General features: G+C 44.4%; 1 protein-coding gene across 1 annotated transcript in view; it reads left to right on the forward strand.

The window, feature by feature from the left end:
• Nucleotides 1-17,278, forward strand: part of PANK4 (pantothenate kinase 4 (inactive)) — an 18,149-nt gene continuing 871 nt past the window's right edge. Inside the window, exons 1-18 of the mRNA XM_005528357.3 lie at nt 1-164; nt 2,736-2,818; nt 3,280-3,488; nt 4,925-5,108; nt 5,630-5,722; nt 6,846-6,999; nt 7,702-7,883; nt 9,274-9,355; nt 10,463-10,563; nt 11,151-11,306; nt 12,047-12,159; nt 12,671-12,758; nt 13,999-14,150; nt 14,592-14,647; nt 15,168-15,217; nt 16,321-16,428; nt 16,591-16,691; nt 17,151-17,219. Coding sequence (XP_005528414.1) covers nt 35-164; nt 2,736-2,818; nt 3,280-3,488; nt 4,925-5,108; nt 5,630-5,722; nt 6,846-6,999; nt 7,702-7,883; nt 9,274-9,355; nt 10,463-10,563; nt 11,151-11,306; nt 12,047-12,159; nt 12,671-12,758; nt 13,999-14,150; nt 14,592-14,647; nt 15,168-15,217; nt 16,321-16,428; nt 16,591-16,691; nt 17,151-17,219 — 2,111 coding nt within the window. The 5' untranslated portion in view covers nt 1-34. The remainder of the gene's footprint in view (nt 165-2,735; nt 2,819-3,279; nt 3,489-4,924; nt 5,109-5,629; nt 5,723-6,845; nt 7,000-7,701; nt 7,884-9,273; nt 9,356-10,462; nt 10,564-11,150; nt 11,307-12,046; nt 12,160-12,670; nt 12,759-13,998; nt 14,151-14,591; nt 14,648-15,167; nt 15,218-16,320; nt 16,429-16,590; nt 16,692-17,150; nt 17,220-17,278) is intronic.

Here is a 17,278-nt window from a genome sequence, read left to right on the forward strand (position 1 = left end):
GCGGGGGTGAGGGAGGGAGTGGGTTGTGTTCAAAATGGCGGAGCGGGGCGGGCGCGGCAGCGGTCACAGCAGTGGTCACGGCAGTCTAGACAAGAGCATCACCCTCCCGCCCGACGAGATCTTCCGCAACCTGGAGAACGCCAAGCGCTTCGCCATAGACATCGGTAACCGGGCGGGGGGGGCGCCTGCAGGGAGGGAGCACCGGCGGTGGGGAACGGGTGGTGGCTTCGGCCCCGTTGAGGGGACCCGCGGGGGGTCGGCGCGGGCGCGCGCGAGGCACGCTAGGAAGTGTAGTCCTCCGCGACGCGCAGGCCGGCGCTGGTGGACTCGGGCTCACTACAGCTCCCGTCGGGCTGTGCGGCGTGGAGGATTCCACGGGAGTCGTAGTCCCGCCGCCAGGTGCCGCCGCGGCGCGGGCAGGGAGCGGCACTACAGGTCCCGGCGGGCTGCGCGCGGGTAACGGGCCGCGGGGAGCCGGGCGGGGCGGCCTGGCCAGGGCTGCCCTTGGCAGCCAAAGAGGGGACGTGGGAGAGCCCATGGGCGTCGGCCGGACCGACCGGGGGGCGACGGGGCTGGGTGCATCGGCTCCACCTCCTCAGAGCGGCACGGGCCCTGCCCTCGTGCACCAGGCTCAAGTGCGGAGCCCCTCGGCCGCACCAGGCCGCGGATGCTGCGGGCGCTCCTCCGGCTTACGAAACCGGCCTGGAAGAAGCAAAAAGGGCCGGGGCCAGCGTCTGTAGCACTGCCCAGGCAGGGCGGCTGCGGGACTTGGCGTGGGTTGGGGTCTGTCACTGCTGCCTCAGTCACTCCCAAAAACACCCGCTGCCCTATACATACGCCCCAGTCCGTAATATTCCCGATTTCCCACATCCTAAACTGAGGGACAGGGTGACAAACGTCAGGGTGACACCTGCGTGCCACAGCCGGGAATTGTGCAGGGACAAGCTGAGCCTGTTCTCAGTTCCTCCGGTGCATGGATTAGCAGTTGTTCTGTGGACACGCACTAAGCCAAAAGTGCCATTTTACATGCTTTCCTTCCGTTTTACCATCCCGACGTCAGTGTAAGGTTTTTAGGATAAAAGCTAGGGAGAAGTAAACCAAGCTATTACTCCTCAGGTGAACACTGCTCTGTGTGGTGGAGACTCAGGGACAGTGAGAAGAAAACCTGCACCATAATAGAAAATCTTGTTGTGTCACCAGTTACTTCAGCCCCTCGGGAACTGCTGGTTCCGTGCCTGTGAAAATAACAGCCGGAACCGGCCCTTTGTGCGGGTCAGCTCAGAATTAGAGTCATGGGATTAGTTATAAAACCTAGTTACATGTCTCGGTGTTCTGAATGGATTTAAGTCCTTAAAAACTGGGAGAGGAAGGGGATAATGCACAAAGCGTCATGGCTCTGTGTACCATGGATCTCATGATGAATTCCTGCAGCACCTGTGTCATTGTCAGTGTAAAGAATATGACATTCCAACATGGGCTTTGTAATCCTCAGTTTGGAGGTGGGAAGTTTTTCCATAAAAAGCTGTGCAATCCCTCACCTCTAACCACCAAGCCCTCACCTTTTAGCAGAACAGACCATGGGTTTTGTTTACCAGAAGCTTTAAAGCACTGGCTGGACACTGAAATCAGATCCAAGGTCAGGGAAGCTTTATTGCTTTTGTTACTATAAGTGTCTATCTCTGGTCATTCTACATTTACTTAAATTTTCCTGGAGTAAACTGCCTGTTTTTCTCCTACAGGTTGCTAATATTTTCCTAACAAAAATATTTGAGCACTGTGGAAGAGCTGACAGTGCAGTTATGAAGGCAAAGCCACACGCTGTAGGGATTATCTTTCACCTCTGCTGCTTCATTTCTTGGTTATTCTTAGGCAGCAGAGTGCAGTGCCACTAAATCTAGCCATTATTTAGGATCTAACATTGCCAGGTTTTTATTTACTTTCAGGACTTTAATGTTAACTCAGTGCTGGATCACAGTTACCCTCAGACCTGGAGCACTGTGGTGGAAAACATTCAGTGTAACCCCAGCAATCCACTTTTGCAGGTCAGATACAAAGACAGGGCAAGGGGTTGAATTCTATTTCAAGGGGAGAGTTCAAAGTTTTACTGTCGTGAGCAGACTGGAGGCCTGAAGGGGGTGATGAGGCTGCTTCTGCTCAGACTTGCACATTGGTAATATCTCCAACTGCTGTGTGCTTGAGAAACATCATTCTGAGCATTCTTTATCCCAAAGCCAAGACCAATACTGCAAAATAATTACTCAGTACAGAGGGTAATTTTCTAACCAGCCATGAGTTTGCAGACTTGTCCCTAAAAGCAGGGTAAGAAAATTATTTAGGTGCTGCTGAAACACTCTGTGCACGTGGGGGGTATTGCTCAGTGGTGGCAAACCAGCTGAGAAAATTCTGGTACAAATTTGGGAGTTCATTAAGTTTCCAAACAAGGTAAATAACAGCAGTACATGTACTGGCCTGGTTAATTTCCACTGCTCATTCTCATCCCACATCAGTTGGGCACAAACTGAGTTTGTAAAGCTTTTCCCTCCCATGGTGCTCTGTTAATGAGGCCAAGCAGTTTCTCAAAAAGGGTTCTTTCTACATCTTCATTAATTCTCTCTGGCTTCAGCTGAGGAGACCTGGAGAACCAAGAGTTGACATAAACCTAAGTTCTATTGTTTGCTCTTAAGGTGAGGCATTAATAATAACTTTATTAATATCAGTTATCTCTTTATGAACAGGCGGTTCATTAACCAAGTTGGCTTATTACTCAACTGTACAGCACAAAGTGGCAAGAGTGAGATCCTTTGATCATTCTGGAAAGGTGAGAATTTCATCAGGGATCAGCTGCATGGGATTGACTCACAAGAGTGAGGTTCTGGACTGGGCAGAACAGAAATTGTATCCAAACCCATCTATTAACTTGTACTATATAAAATTTTTTGCTAAGTCTTTGTATTGTCAGGTACGGTTTGAAATGTTTATTTTCCAGACAATTAAGTGTGATACTTTTGTAAAAAAACACTGCTCCTGTGCAGACATAACTTTCCTCATGCAGAGGGATTTGCTGCATGTCAGCTGCATGGGAGAATTGATTATCTCAGCTTAAGGAGAATTAAGACCTGTGAAACTCTATTCTTCTTTGACATAGCTTGAGGTGTTATGTTTAATGGCATTAACACAGTTTCAAGGGCAAAATAAGCATAAGTATTGATCTTTAGTAGTTCAGTATTTAACCTTGTTTCTGCAAGAATATTCTCTAAGAAACCCTTTTATCTTTTAAAGGACATAGACAATGAACCTTTGTATGAAATATCTGTTCAGGAGGAGATTACAGCGCGACTTCACTTCATTAAATTTGAAAACACTTATATTGAAACCTGCCTAGATTTCATTAAAGACCATCTTGTCAATACAGAGACAAAAGTCATCAAAGCCACAGGTGGTGGTGCCTATAAATTCAAAGACCTTATTGAGAAGAAACTGGGATTGAAGTAAGTGGAACTGCTTTATCTTCTGTAAAGAATTAATTTACATCTACTCCAAAAGTTTTTACAATAGCATGCTCAGAGGTGACAGTCATTTATTGTATAGCTCCTACCTAAACTTCATGCAGAGGCTTGCAGAACATAGGGCAGCCCCATGAATTTACAGCCTCATAAATTTACTGTTCAAACACCATTATCAAACACCAAATACTAAAAAGCTTGCACTGAAACCTGCCTAGTTTTCATCAAAGGTAGTCTTATCAATACAGGGACAAAAGCCATCGAAGCCACAGATGGTGGTGCCTATAAATTCACACTGCCTATGCTGTAAGTGTAGAAAAATAGTAATTTATCCTAATATTAAACATCACTGGGGAGAGATTCAAGGTACCTCTCCTGCTTGATTTACGTAGGAATGCCTGATTTGTGTAGTGCATTCCTCAATCCTGAGGGCCTGTGCTCATCTTTTACACTGTCTTTGCAAATTACTTATTTCTTCTGATAAGATGGACTCGTTATCTGTTTATTTCACACCGGCCCCCTTTAACACCTTATAGGCTGTTACTAATTATCAATAGATCAGGATAAGGAGGCAGTTTCCCCTCTTATCCCATGTGGTGCACCTGGTTTTGGTTTTTATTTGGTCCTGACGTACTCAGTTGGTCCCCAGATCCAAACCAGATCCCCGGTTTCTCCATCGTGGAACACACAAATCATTCTGTAGTAGTTGAGATGAATTTGTGCCTTGTTCATGTGTTTCCACTAAGCCTCAGGATATTTCCTATAAGAATTTCCATACTTTGAATTGTTGAATTTCCAGTAACAGTATAGAGACCCAGAAGTTCACAGAAGTCAGCATGTGTTAGCTGGCTTATCAGTCATCTTCTCTTTTGCATCACATTCCCAGACTCTGCACTGGGGATACATCCTGTTATGAATCTGCTACTCTTGCGAGAAGTGTCTTCTGTTTTTGCTAATCCCAGTTGTAGGCTCCTCCCAGTCCCTTGAATCGGTCATAAACACGTGCTGAATGCCATGGGGGCCTTTTGTGATTTATTAGGAGGCAGGGGAAGAGCAACAGATAATTATTCCGCGTTAAGAAATTGTTTTCTGAGATTAATTTCCAGCTAAGCTTCCTGACCTACTTTATGGCAGGGGTGCACAGACCATGAAAAGAGCAGGGCAGGAAGGAGCAGTGTAAACAAGCAAACAGGATTATTTGTAGTGACAACATGATTGAAGTCACTGTGTAACAGAACTCCAGCCTGGAGTTCTGGCATGGGCGGGGAGCACCAGACCAAGTGCAGATGGAAGTTTCATGTTTCCAGGGATCTGGGCTTGTGCCACGTGGTGTGAAAATTCCGGTCTGCAAACTGCTGCTGCAGAAGCAAGCTGCCTTATCAGGAGGGCTGGGACATTTAAGGCTTTTTCCTCCCCCTCAGAGTTGATAAGGAAGATGTAATGACCTGCCTAATTAAGGGGTGCAACTTCGTGCTGAGGAACATCCCCCACGAGGTGTTTGCTTACCAGAAGGATTCAGACACGGAATTCCGGTTCCAGACAAACCACCCCAACATTTTCCCTTATTTGCTGGTGAACATTGGCTCAGGAGTCTCCATAGTGAAGGTGAGAGGTGGCCAAAATGCTTTGTTGGAGATTTGATAAAGGTGATCTGAAACCTCTCACAAGATTTGTCCTTGTTTCTTCTTGGATAATGTAAGGTTTGAAAAAAATTTCTGCTTTTGAAAAGTTTATTAATTGCAGAGATATGAATGTTTTTACATTCGCTATTTTTTTAAATTACATTTAATTTAATAGTTAGAGAAGTGGTTACACCACCTGATGAAGACAAAGGTTGTCAGATCAAAGTGATTTTTGATGTTTGTGTTGTCACACTGTTGAAGAGACCTTCAACGCTGTTGAAGTTTAACATCTATATTTAGCATTGTTTGCCAAGAGTTAAATACAAAGATTTCCAAAACTGCTTGTGGTGTATGTGCAGTGTGCCCTTCTCACCTGCCACTTCCACAATGGAAGGATTCCATCTCCACTGAATCCACTGTTCCGAAACCCTGTACACACAGTTAAATCTGTGTTAAACATCATAAAATGACTTTCTAAATAAATCTGCCTTGTTTAATTCACAGGTAGAAACAGAAGACAAATTTGAATGGATTGGGGGCAGCTCAATTGGAGGTGGAACCTTCTGGGGTCTTGGAGCTCTGCTCACCAAAACAAAGGTATCAAAGTGTCTCTGTTAAGGGGGCTGGGATTAAATTAAATCCTGGGAGAAAGCCTGAAATGGCAGGATATTAGGTAATAAGGCTGAGTCCTGGACTTGTGTTCATATTTTTGACACTTCTGAAGTGTCAAAAAAGGAAGCTTTACATGGAAAAAGATACTGGTGGAATATAGGGACAAGAATTAGAAGATGCTTATTGTGACCAAAAGCAATCCTGCTTTAGGGCTCAGGGACAAGTGATGGAAAAGAGCCTCCTCTAAGTGGCCTGGTAATTTTTTGTCTTTTCAACTTAAAATGCCAGCCCAGTTCCTACAATACTGTCTGCAGAAGAAAGCAGGGAGCACACAATTGCTGCAAGAAGTCTGGAAGCTGAGAGGAGAAATTTTGCCTCATGGTTGGTTCCTTGGTTGCCAACATGAGTTTAAGTCCTAGGCTGATGAAAAAGGCCTGACTTAGTCCTGCTCAGTTCAGCCCAGCTCTGACATCCCTGGATTGGATTCCCAAAGGGCCATGTGGCTTAAATGAGCGCCCTAAATGTCAGGAGTGTAGGAAAAGCTACAGCTACATATGCACTAGATAAAATGTCAAAGGGAGGGTACAGTGCTTTTTGTTTGATGCTCCTAAAGAAGAAATCTTGGAACATGAAAGTGCCTGCTCTTAATTCTCTCTTGGTTTTGTAGAAGAAATTCAAGTTAGCAGGGTTATAAATTAAGTATTGGGATAATGGAGCTTGCCTGCAAGTTTCATTTCAGGGACAGGGACACATCCTGCACCAGTTAAGGCACACTGAGACTTTTTTCTCAAACTTCTCTTTTATTGTGCTTCAGGAAGACAAAATGAGGCTTCTGCCTGTTTCATATGTGCTGACCCACCCTAGTTTTCAAGGGAAATTCAACAAAATATCTGTAGATAAGAAAGAGGTTGACTGTGGTGTTCATCTTTAAAGGAGCTCCACTTAAGATCTGTCTGTTCGATCAGACAGGGACTCTGAATACATCCTTGTAATTAGAAATAGCCTGTCTTTGGCTGGCAGGGTTAATTCAATGACTGGTTTTGGTCAGTAAAGGTGCTGCAGAACTCTGGTTCAAGTCAGCTGTAGTAACTGTGCTTCTCACCTTCAGAAATTTGATGAGTTGCTGCAACTGGCCTCAAAGGGCCAGCACACCAACGTTGACATGCTGGTGAAGGATGTGTATGGAGGTGCCTACCAGACCCTGGGGCTCAGTGGGAATCTCATTGCCAGCAGCTTTGGGAAGTCCACCACAGCAGATAAAGGTACTGGGATAAAAAAGATCTATCCAAACATCTCCTCTGGCTCTTAGGAATCAACTTTATAACTGAAAATAATCATCAGCTTCTCTCACGATCTTGTGTTTTGCCTGTACAATATTGATTAGAAATATTATCCAGTACTGCTTTATAAGCAGACATTTAAATTTTCAGTTTGGGATTGCTTAAGCCAAGAGAAAATTAAAAAACACCTGTCTGGTTAGCCTGGGGTTAATTCATTCCTGTGGGAAATAGATATGGCTTTCTGGGCTCTAGAAAGGCCCTTTGGCAGTGATTTACTACAATTTGCAGTTTATTTGCAGTATCTTAATGAAATACTTGCAGTGCATCTCAGGCCAAGAGGGGTGGATGAACCCTCATTGATGGTTCCTAGAGAGAAGAAATGGATTCCTGCCATCCAGGAAGTTGTGTTTTTTCAAGAAATGTTTCACATAGGGTTAGTGAGGTTTTTTTTGATTTTGTTTTTTTTTCCTGATATCTTCAATCAAATCACACTTCTCCTTGTTATAAGTACATTTTACATATGAGGGTTTTCTAGAGGGTAACACTTTTCTTCTCCACACATAAGGAAATCTGCTCCAACCCTGGATTTTCCTTTCCTCAGCTGCAGATTCAGTTAGAAAAGCATAGTCCACTGGAGCTTCTTCAGTTTGTGTGTAATTTGCTTTATTCTTCCTTCACTTCCAGAGTTTTCCAAAGAAGATATGGCCAAAAGTTTGCTCCACATGATCAGCAATGACATTGGTCAGCTGGCCTGCCTCTATGCCAAACTGCACAACCTGGATAAAATCTATTTTGGAGGGTTCTTTATCCGAGGCCACCCCGTCACCATGCGCACAATAACCTACAGCATCAACTTCTTCTCCAAGGTAAGGAAAACACAGGGTTCCCTACAGCAAAGTCACATTTTAGGTATTTTTTAGGCTGTTGGGATACCTTAATAAATGAATTTGCACATGAAGTAAGCTTAGAAGGCTGCTTCTTAGGTAGGTAAGGCAGGGATGTGTTGTGGGAGGGGTGAAATCAATGTGAAATGCCTGGGAGTTGTCTGGCCCTTTTTATCTCTCCCTACCTCCCTCTCTCTCTTTTTATTATTATTTTTTGATTGACAGTCTGTCTTGTAGCTCCAAGTAATGAGTTTTCACTGTGTTCTTTGATAGTCACCATCATTATTCAATTCCTCTTGCTGATTTGCATCTTTCCACTCCCAGGCCATGCAGTGTGGGGTTGTTCTGCTGAGACAGTTGGCATCAGTGGGGTTTTATTATTAAAGAGAAAATCAAGCCCCAAATCAACCAAACTGAAGTTCTTTGCAGACTCTGAAGCTTTGGAAAATACTGAAGATTTTTGACTAGGAAAATGGTCCAATCCACAAGCTCGTTAATGGTTGTTACAGGTAGATTAGTCCTGCACTTTGGGAATTTTATAGAGTGGATGACACCATTTTTTTCTTATCTCAATGCTTCATGCAAGAGACTCCTGTGTGTTGCATTTTCCTCTCTTCATTTCACTGTTATTGTCCCTTTCTGTAAAACTTGCTGAGTTCCAAGAAAGTTATTGCAAAACTGCAGCTTTTGGTTGTTCTACGAGACACTTTGCTAGGGATTCAAATCCAAATCTCCCTGTGAGCCGGAGCTGCTGCTTCCCTGTAGCTTCCCTCATGGAGAGCTGTTCCCACAGTCACTGCAGAATTCCTTGGAAAAGGCCATGTTTCACCTGGCCTAGGAAAGCTGAGGGGCCCTGCTGTGAGGATGGAGAGTTCTTCTCTCCAGCATTCCTGGAATTTGCATTAATAATTGAATTATTTGAATGGGGGGAATGCTTGCCTGTGGGTGATGCACAGTGTCTGTGTGGCATTGAAGAGCAGTGCAATGAAATAAAGATAGTGAGCAATATCCCAAACGTGTTGCCTGCAGTGGCATACGCTCACCTTGGCAATTTCCAGCCTGTTGAAGCAAGAGGAGTTGAATATTCATGGAATGATGCAGTGGTGTTTTCCAGGGAAGGCCATAGAGCACGCACCACTGGTGCATGGGTGTTTTCCAGCTGTGTGATAACTGGGGAATGATGTGTGTGAGCAGTTCCTCCCTGAGCTGTTCCAGAGGCACCATGAAACTTGATGAATGTGTGAGAATGTAGCACAAATGACTATTACCATCTTCTAGTTGTTTCTATTAAATTAAAGTGTGAAACTAGTGACAAAGAAGTGCCTGTTAGCCCTCAGGGACCATCCAATTGCAATGTTTCATATTGTGGCAGGGAGAGGTTCAGGCATTGTTCCTGAGACATGAAGGCTACCTGGGAGCCATTGGGGCATTTTTAAAAGGAGCTGAACAAGACAGTAAGTACAGCACTGCTCTGTTCTGTATATGCTGTGTTCTGAAATGTCAGTGTACTGTCCAAGTTTCTCTTAAGAGGCTGCATGTAAGCTGTTGCCTAAATAAATCCATTTGGCACTTAAAAATACATGCTGGGCTTTGGTTTTATACATTCTGGTAGGGACATCTTAATTTCTCACTGGATTTCCTGCTCACCTTTGAGAAGGCAGTAGGACTGGACTCTTCTCTTCTCTGCAGTTCTGCAAAGAGCAGTCACAGCTCTAAATCCAGCTGGGGAAATGTGGGTTTGGAGAACTTCTCCCTCTTTAAGAGGCTACTTCTGAATTCCTTTCATGTACTGAGGAAGACCAGCATCTCCAAACCGTGTTTGAGAGTGAAAAGCTTCACAGAGGAGACCCTTCTGTCCAGATACCTTGGATCCAGGGTGCTTTAGTGGAATTCTGCCTGTTTAGTTTTCCTTTTCCCCACTGATGTACTGGGAAGCCAGGCAGTACATTGGTTACAGTGGCACAGCCACAGGCTGCTAATGGTACTTAGCTCAGTAAGTATCAAATACACTTCCAAAAAATGGATGTGAATTCTTTTCCTGCCCATTTGATAGAGATGGGCAAGGAACCAGCTACTGAAGAATTAAAGATATTGCTTCTGCAGCATGTACTGTACATCTGAGCTCATTAAACTTTTCTCAAATAAAGCAAATCTAGAAATAACTTTAGTGTTTCTCTGAAGCTTACATTGTGCTTTGAGAGTTCTGTAACACTATTTTGTTAATAATGGATCTAGATTTAGAAATAAGAAATGCTCAGTGATAGTGCTTTGGAGGCATGCTGATTAATGACAAGGAAATGGGGTTAAAATAATGATTTTAGAATTGAAATTTTCTCTTGTCTCATTCAGGTTGAAGCTCTTTGGAGCAGGTAATTCACTGAGTGGTTGAAACCTGTCTTTTGGGGGTTAGAGGGAAAAATTCTGCTTGCTTTTAAAGACAAGGGGAACTGGCTTGTGTAGTGAAGCAACTGCTCAGAGGGATGCTGGCTCTAGACTCACTCACAGGAGTATTCTCAGTTTTATTTTCAGATTATGTGTGTCTGTGTCTTTCTCTTTTCTAGATCCAAACCAGTACAGCTGGGGAGAGAATTATGCTGGGAGTTCTGGGCTTATGAGCACATCCCCGGATGTTTACCCCATGCAGAGAACACGGAGTGGTACAGTATGTGCTGTCTTTTCTAGACCTGTGTGTGTTCTCTTAGCAGTACTGACCTGAACATAGGTGATTATTCTCCAGCTGGTTGCTTCTTGCCCCTGGGACTCCTGCTTCCCAGAGAAGTGACCTGTCTGGTGTGGTGTTGTCTTGTGTCCTGTGTGGTGTTGAATGGAATGTTTTGTAAATCAGACTGGCTGTTACTTTTATCTTACTCTCCTTCACCGAAGTGGGGGGAGTGTTTGTTTCTTACCCTTTCTCTGGAGCAGCTGGATTTTGCTGCAGCTGAAATACCTCAGAATTTGGAACTTCATGTTCCACCATCTTTAAACAGCATTAATTTGCTTCCTGTGAGAAGACAAATACAAGATTGGACAGAAGAGCACAAGCTCAGTCATCCCTTTCACACTGGATAATTTCTCTCTGTAGGGTGGACATGGATAAAATAATCCACAGAGGGAACTGAATTATTTTTGATGACCTATAATTGTCTGCAAATCTGTCAGTCTTAACTTCTGCAGCCCTTGTGCTAATTCAATTCATCATGAATTAATTTCTGAGTGAGTTCTAATCCATCTCTTTCCTTTCTCCCCTAGTTTGACATGCTGGAAATGGACAGATTGGAGAGACCACTTGTTAACCTGCCACTGCTGAAAGACCCCTCCACCTACATCCCAGACACTGTTGACCTCACAGATGATGCCATGGCCAGAAAATACTGGCTCACCTGCTTTGAGGAGGCACTGGATGGGGTAAGTGTCACAAAACAATCCTGTGTGAGTGACGCAGGTATTTAGAAAACAAATATTCTGAGAAGCAGCATGTTTGTCTTGTAAAATATTCCTGCTGTGTCAAAGGCAGAAATGCTCTTCTGTGGTGCTTTTTTTTTTTTTGGCTTCTGAAAGGTATTTTCAAAGCATTTTCCCTCTTCAATGGCACTTGGACCTTTCTGTACAGAGCTGCAAGCAGGACAGTTACACAACCAAAGGCCAGAGATCCTTGGGTTGCTCCTCCTCTGGGAGCAGTCTTGCTGCCTCACAGACACTTTTCCATGGGAAGAGCACAATTGAGCCAGACATAAGTTACTATTTTCTGCACTGAAGCTGATTCAGGCAGTTCACTGGAGTAAACAAAAAGAGAACACAAGGGGTCGATGTGCACCATTACATTTCTGCCTGTTTCTCCTTTAGTGTATGTGCATTGTTATTTTTTTCCTCTCCTCTAAGTAGTTAGAACTTGTGCTTAATTTATGACAGTACAATCTAGAAAACAAACTTTTAAATCTTTTGAAATGAAAAGACACATTAAAATTGTTGTTTACTGTTTGGAATGAAGGGAGGCTGGGAGGTGCTGTGTGGGAGGGAGCAGCCAGGCTGCAGGCACAGAACAGGGAGGCAGATGGAGAGGTTGTTGCTCACACTGAACTTCACATCAGTTACAAGGAGGAAGAGGTAATTTGGTAACTTTCAGTGTTGCCTCATTTCTCTGCCAGGTGGCAAAGCGAGCTGCAGCCAGTCAGCCAGACTCTCTAGATGCACAGGAGAGAGCTGAGAAATTCCGGCAAAAATACTGGAATAAGCTCCAGACACTCAGGCAGCAGCCTTTGTAAGTGATTTTATTTTCCGTTTTGCATCATTTGCTTCTTCTGTTGAACCCACCAAAAGCTAACCAGATTGTGAAGCAGAGCAAGCAAAGCCAAGTAGGCTGAAGGCTCGGGCAAGTTTCTGTGCCAAACATCAGATCCTCTGCACAGAGATTTTGGATTTCATGTGTTGGAGTTGAGCAGAGAAATTCTATCTTGGTAGAAAATATGTTATTAAAAATTTTTACATGGTTATTAAAAATAGCAGCAAGTGAATTCTGAACATTTTCCCCTCCTTGTATTTAAATAATCTTATTGTAGGTTTAAGATTATTTAATCTACAATAAGAATATACAATAAATAATCTTATTGTAGATTCAATAATCTTATTGTAGAGCCAGGAGTTAGCACCTGTGACTTTCAGCTTCAGTGCTCATGTGAGGGGCTGTGACTTACAGAGGAAACAGAGGGAAAAATTACTTTTTCTGTTTGAAGTAATTGATTTGTTTTTTTCCCCCTTCTCACTTTTTAAAGTGCATATGGTACCTTAACAGTCAGAAGTCTCTTGGATACAAGGGAACACTGTTTGAATGAGTTCAATTTTCCAGATCCCTATTCCAAGGTGAGTTTAAGACACTTTTCCAATACTCTAGAACTGTACAAGTGATGGATGGCTCTGAGGGGAGGGATTAGGATCCAGTTCTGCACTGGTTGTGAGCAGGGGAGGAGAAACAGCACTGGGGAATGGGACATAAACCCCTTCAACTGAACAAGCTCCTGGTGAGGATAATGATAACCAAAAATATCACCAGCTTCAGTTGCCTGACAGCCCTGAGAAGCCAATCTTGGTGCCAGCCCTGCTCCTGGGCAGTGTGTGGTGGCTGTCACCAGACACTGCTCTAATTTGTTCCTCTGAGGCTGCTTTTGTCACTTTTGAGATGCTCAGCACTGGATTGGAGTGGACACAATGTAAAACCTCCTGCTCTTAAAAATATTTTTTGCCACTGTGCAGCTATTTTCTCTCTGTGTTTTGTTCTGTGACATGACATGACTGGGGAGAGGACATTTGAGTCACTATTTCTCTAAAACAACTTTCTGTATGTCCATTCCTCACCACTTATTTGTGTGACATATAAATAAAAACAGTGCTAGTGGCTGATCCAAGACTATTTTCCTGACTGTTGACATATTTCTGCAAAATACAGAGAGAGTTCTCCCTGTCTGCACTGTCATGTGGTACCTTCGCTGTGAGAAAGGGCTAAAACACATGTGAGGTGGCTTTTGCTTATGTTTGTTTCCTGTAATACAGACAAGTTTACTGCCAAGACAAAATTTTGATACCCAGAATCATATTAAATTTTCTGAGAGAACTCACCCTGTAACACTGATCTCACTGGAGACAGAGAAGAGAAAAAAACCTGAGAGCTGCTGAGAATTTGGGATGATGAAAAAAAAACCCAAAAACCAAACAAAACCACCACCCTTCTGATTCTGTGGGACTGCTGTTAGTGATTTCATGGGGTGTATGCATGGTGTTAGTGCTACAAGGTTTTTGTGTGTCCACACACCCATTCCCCACCCCACCTTGCTCAAGGTCTATTTCCCAATCTGCTCAAGATCTATTGCACCTCTAACTTGCTCAGAAAAGTAATTCTTGGGCTATAGATCATATTCTGGCACTCATGACACTTTGTGAGAATCCAGGAAAGTTTTTTCTTGGTCCTAAGCACACTCACAACAGTTACTGGTTAGTCCATGAGAGGCCATGAACACAGAGGAGGTGCTTGAACGTGGCCTTAGACAGCCAAGGCTGGGTAAGAAATGTTGGTCTGTAAATCCAGTGTTTCCTGTCTGTCTTACAGGTAAAGCAGAAAGAAAATGGAATAGCCTTAAAGTGTTTCCAGAGTGTGATTGAGTCCCTGGATTCCCTCGGCTGGGAGGAGAGGCAGTTTGCTCTGGTGAAAGGACTTCTGGCGGGGAATGTCTTTGACTGGGGAGCAAAGGCAGTCTCAGAGTAGGTGTTACATCCTTTAACAGCACACTTTAAGCTACAGAATGTCCTGTTGTGGGTTTTTTTTCTAAAAAATAAAGTTCCTCAGTCTCCCCATCGACCTTTGTACAGCACTGTTACACCCTGCAGCTGCTTTAAGTCATTAATTTCATGGTGGTTTGCAGACCCAAAAATGTCTTTTTTGCCCCTAGCCTACTGTCTGCAAACTTATGTACATTGCTGAGGCTGTTTTCTTTCAGCATCAGAACTCTGATTTAATGTCTTCATGAGCCTTTTGTTTTTAACATGATTACAAAATACATTTCTCAGTCCTGGGACCGACAGACACCCCCAGTATAAGCAGTGCAGTAAAATTGCTGGGCACCAGCTAAACAAATGTTTGAATTCCACTGATGTGAGATGGAGGTGTTGAACTGCTTGCCGTCTGGTTCTGTCCTGTTCCAGTGTTCTGGAGTCTGAGCCACAGTTTGGGTTTGAAGAAGCCAAGTCAAAGCTCCAAGGTAAGGGGAGATCCATGCTGGTGGTTGGAGCTGGATGTTACTGAGGGAGTGGAGTGGGAATGTTTGTGGGGGTTCTGCTGCCCACATGACAAAGAATCATTAGGACTTGTTGGAGTTATCTAAATGCAGACCCAGAGTTTGGGTAGTGCTCCAAAGGAATTAAATCTGCAAAGGAATTAAACCTCTCTCTCCTTAAACACTGGTCACTCACTGTTGTGTCCCTCCCAGGGAACAGTGTCCTGGGGGGGTCCAGCACCCCCAGGCCAGGGCCCAACTCCCACCACTCCAAAGCTTTAGTGTGAAAATTCCACTTCAGGCCTACTCTCATGGAGACATTCCCATAACAGAGAGCTCAGGAACTCTGTGAACCTACACATTTAACATTCCAAACCTGAGCTCAAATGCTTCAATGCTTCAGTAAGTGCAGCATGAACCTCCTGCTTGTACCATGTGCAGAATGACTGCTGATAAGAGTTAGTGGCTGCTGATAAATGCTGACACTGTTCTGTCTGTGCCATAGAACGTCCCTGGTTGGAAGATTCCTACAGCCAGTGGCTGGAGCGACTGAAGGTATGACCCTGGTTGGCCCTAAAGCCGCTAATTAAACACCTTAATCATCAAATCATCTTGGTAATCGTGTGGTTTGAACAGACAGCCCAAAAATTCATCATAAAGTGAGGAGTAAAGGAATTAGTCTAAAGCATAGTTCCTTCCCTGAATTCCCACTGGAGCCCAGCTGCTCCAGAGCCTCCCCTCCTTATCAGGGCTCTTATTTCCATACACCCAGACCCCTGAATTTAAAAACCTGGGGCCAAAGGTAGTGTTTGAGTTGTTCCTCCCCCTGGGTAGCCAACCTAAAACTGGCATTAATGTAGAAGCTTGCTGGAAGTAATGAATTTATCAGTTAGTAAAGCTTTTTTTTTTTTTTTTTTTCCCATGTGAACTCTTACCATTTAATTAAGATTAATTAAAAAGCTTTTGTGTCTGTGTAAATCTCTCTATTGGAAATGGCAGCCTAAAGGTTGGGGATGAGCAGACTATAGCAAATCCTTACATGCTCCATCCTAAAGCAAAGCACCAGCTAATCTTGTGTAACAGGGATAATTGGGGAGATACAGGCACTGTCCTGACAGTTTTTATTAGGAATTAAGCATTTTTCAGTTCTGCTGATATGAACTGGGGTGAACTAAGTTTCATAACACCAGGCTGAGAACAATGAAGAGGTTAATGGAGAATAGGCACTATCTTTTCATTTTAGGGTGTCACTGCCCCCACAGTTCATCCTGCCCCTTTCTGGCAGAAGGGAATCCTGTTCAGCCAGCACCAGGCTAGTTTAAAACACGCCCTCCAAGGTAGGTCCAGCTGGCACCCAGTGTGTTCAGGATCACAGCCTGACTCTGGCCTGGCTTGAGTTGGCATGTGGAGGTTTTATTGCTGCAGTTTAAGAGCCCTCTCTCAAACATAGCACAGCTGTTTTAAACCCCTGTGCAAAGACACCATCAGGGAGCCTCATTCCTCCTGTTTGTCACTGGTGTGTGCTGGGAGTTTGCTGCAATCCAGACCTCAGGTGTTTGAGGGTATAAAATGTGGGGATTTGGAGGAGTAGCTGTGAATAACAAACTTCCTTGTGGCGAGTGGCGCTCCATCCTGAATGCATTGGTTTTCTCTTGCAGGAGGGTCCCCCTCATAAATGTGCCTTAATTTTCGCAGATAACAGTGGGATAGACATAATTTTAGGAGTCTTTCCTTTTGTCCGAGAGCTCCTTTCTAGAGGGACAGAGGTGAGTGGCTTTCCTTACGAGTTCCTATGGACTTCTGGTAACTGCTGGAAGGTGTCACTGCCCACCAGCAGGACACTCACTCCTTTGCCAAACTGGAAATAATCCAAGCACCTGAAATGCCAGAGCCTGACTGTGTGACCTCTCCTGGCACCTTCCTCCCAGGTGATTTTGGCCTGTAACTCTGGCCCTGCCCTCAATGACGTCACCTACAGCGAGTCCCTGATCGTGACAGAACGCATCGCAGCCATGGACCCCGTGATCCAGTAAGCACCATGTCTGTCACACCTCCCTGGAGAAAGCAGATCCTGGGCACAACCTGGGTTTGCATTACACTGTTCAGTAGCATCTGTAATCTGCAGCCTCAGCCCAAGGGGCAGAGCATTTGCTTTCATTAAAGAGATAAACTTTGAAATTGTGTCTTTCTGGCACACCCATAGTTACATGTCTTGTGTTTTCCCTGACAGGCACTCCAGGTGCTCTACCAGGAATTTTCTGTTAATAGAGAGGAATCCATGTATGTCATACATACAGTGTCCCCAGGAGAGGATGCAGGGCTGACTGGGCAATCCTTGTGCTCAAGGAAACATTGTGTTTCCTGGTGAAGTCCCTGCAGCAAAGGAAGCCTTTGCAGAAGAGGCTTCAATATTCCTGCTTCTCTGGCTTATTCCCAGATGTGCTAGGCCCTACTGAAGCAGCTGTTAAATATTTGTCTTTTTAAACAGCTCTGCACTGAGGGATGAGAAGCTGCTGTTGGTTCAGACGGGCTCCAGTTCTCCATGCCTGGATCTGAGGTATGTAGGCAAGGTGCCACTGTGTGGTTTGTGTCCCACTGCTGCAGGATGGCCAAAGG

This window comes from Pseudopodoces humilis, chromosome 24, assembly GCF_049639895.1.
Source record: "Pseudopodoces humilis isolate 2021_Gansu_Grassland_sample_001 chromosome 24, ASM4963989v1, whole genome shotgun sequence".
Lineage (NCBI taxonomy): Eukaryota > Metazoa > Chordata > Aves > Passeriformes > Paridae > Pseudopodoces > Pseudopodoces humilis.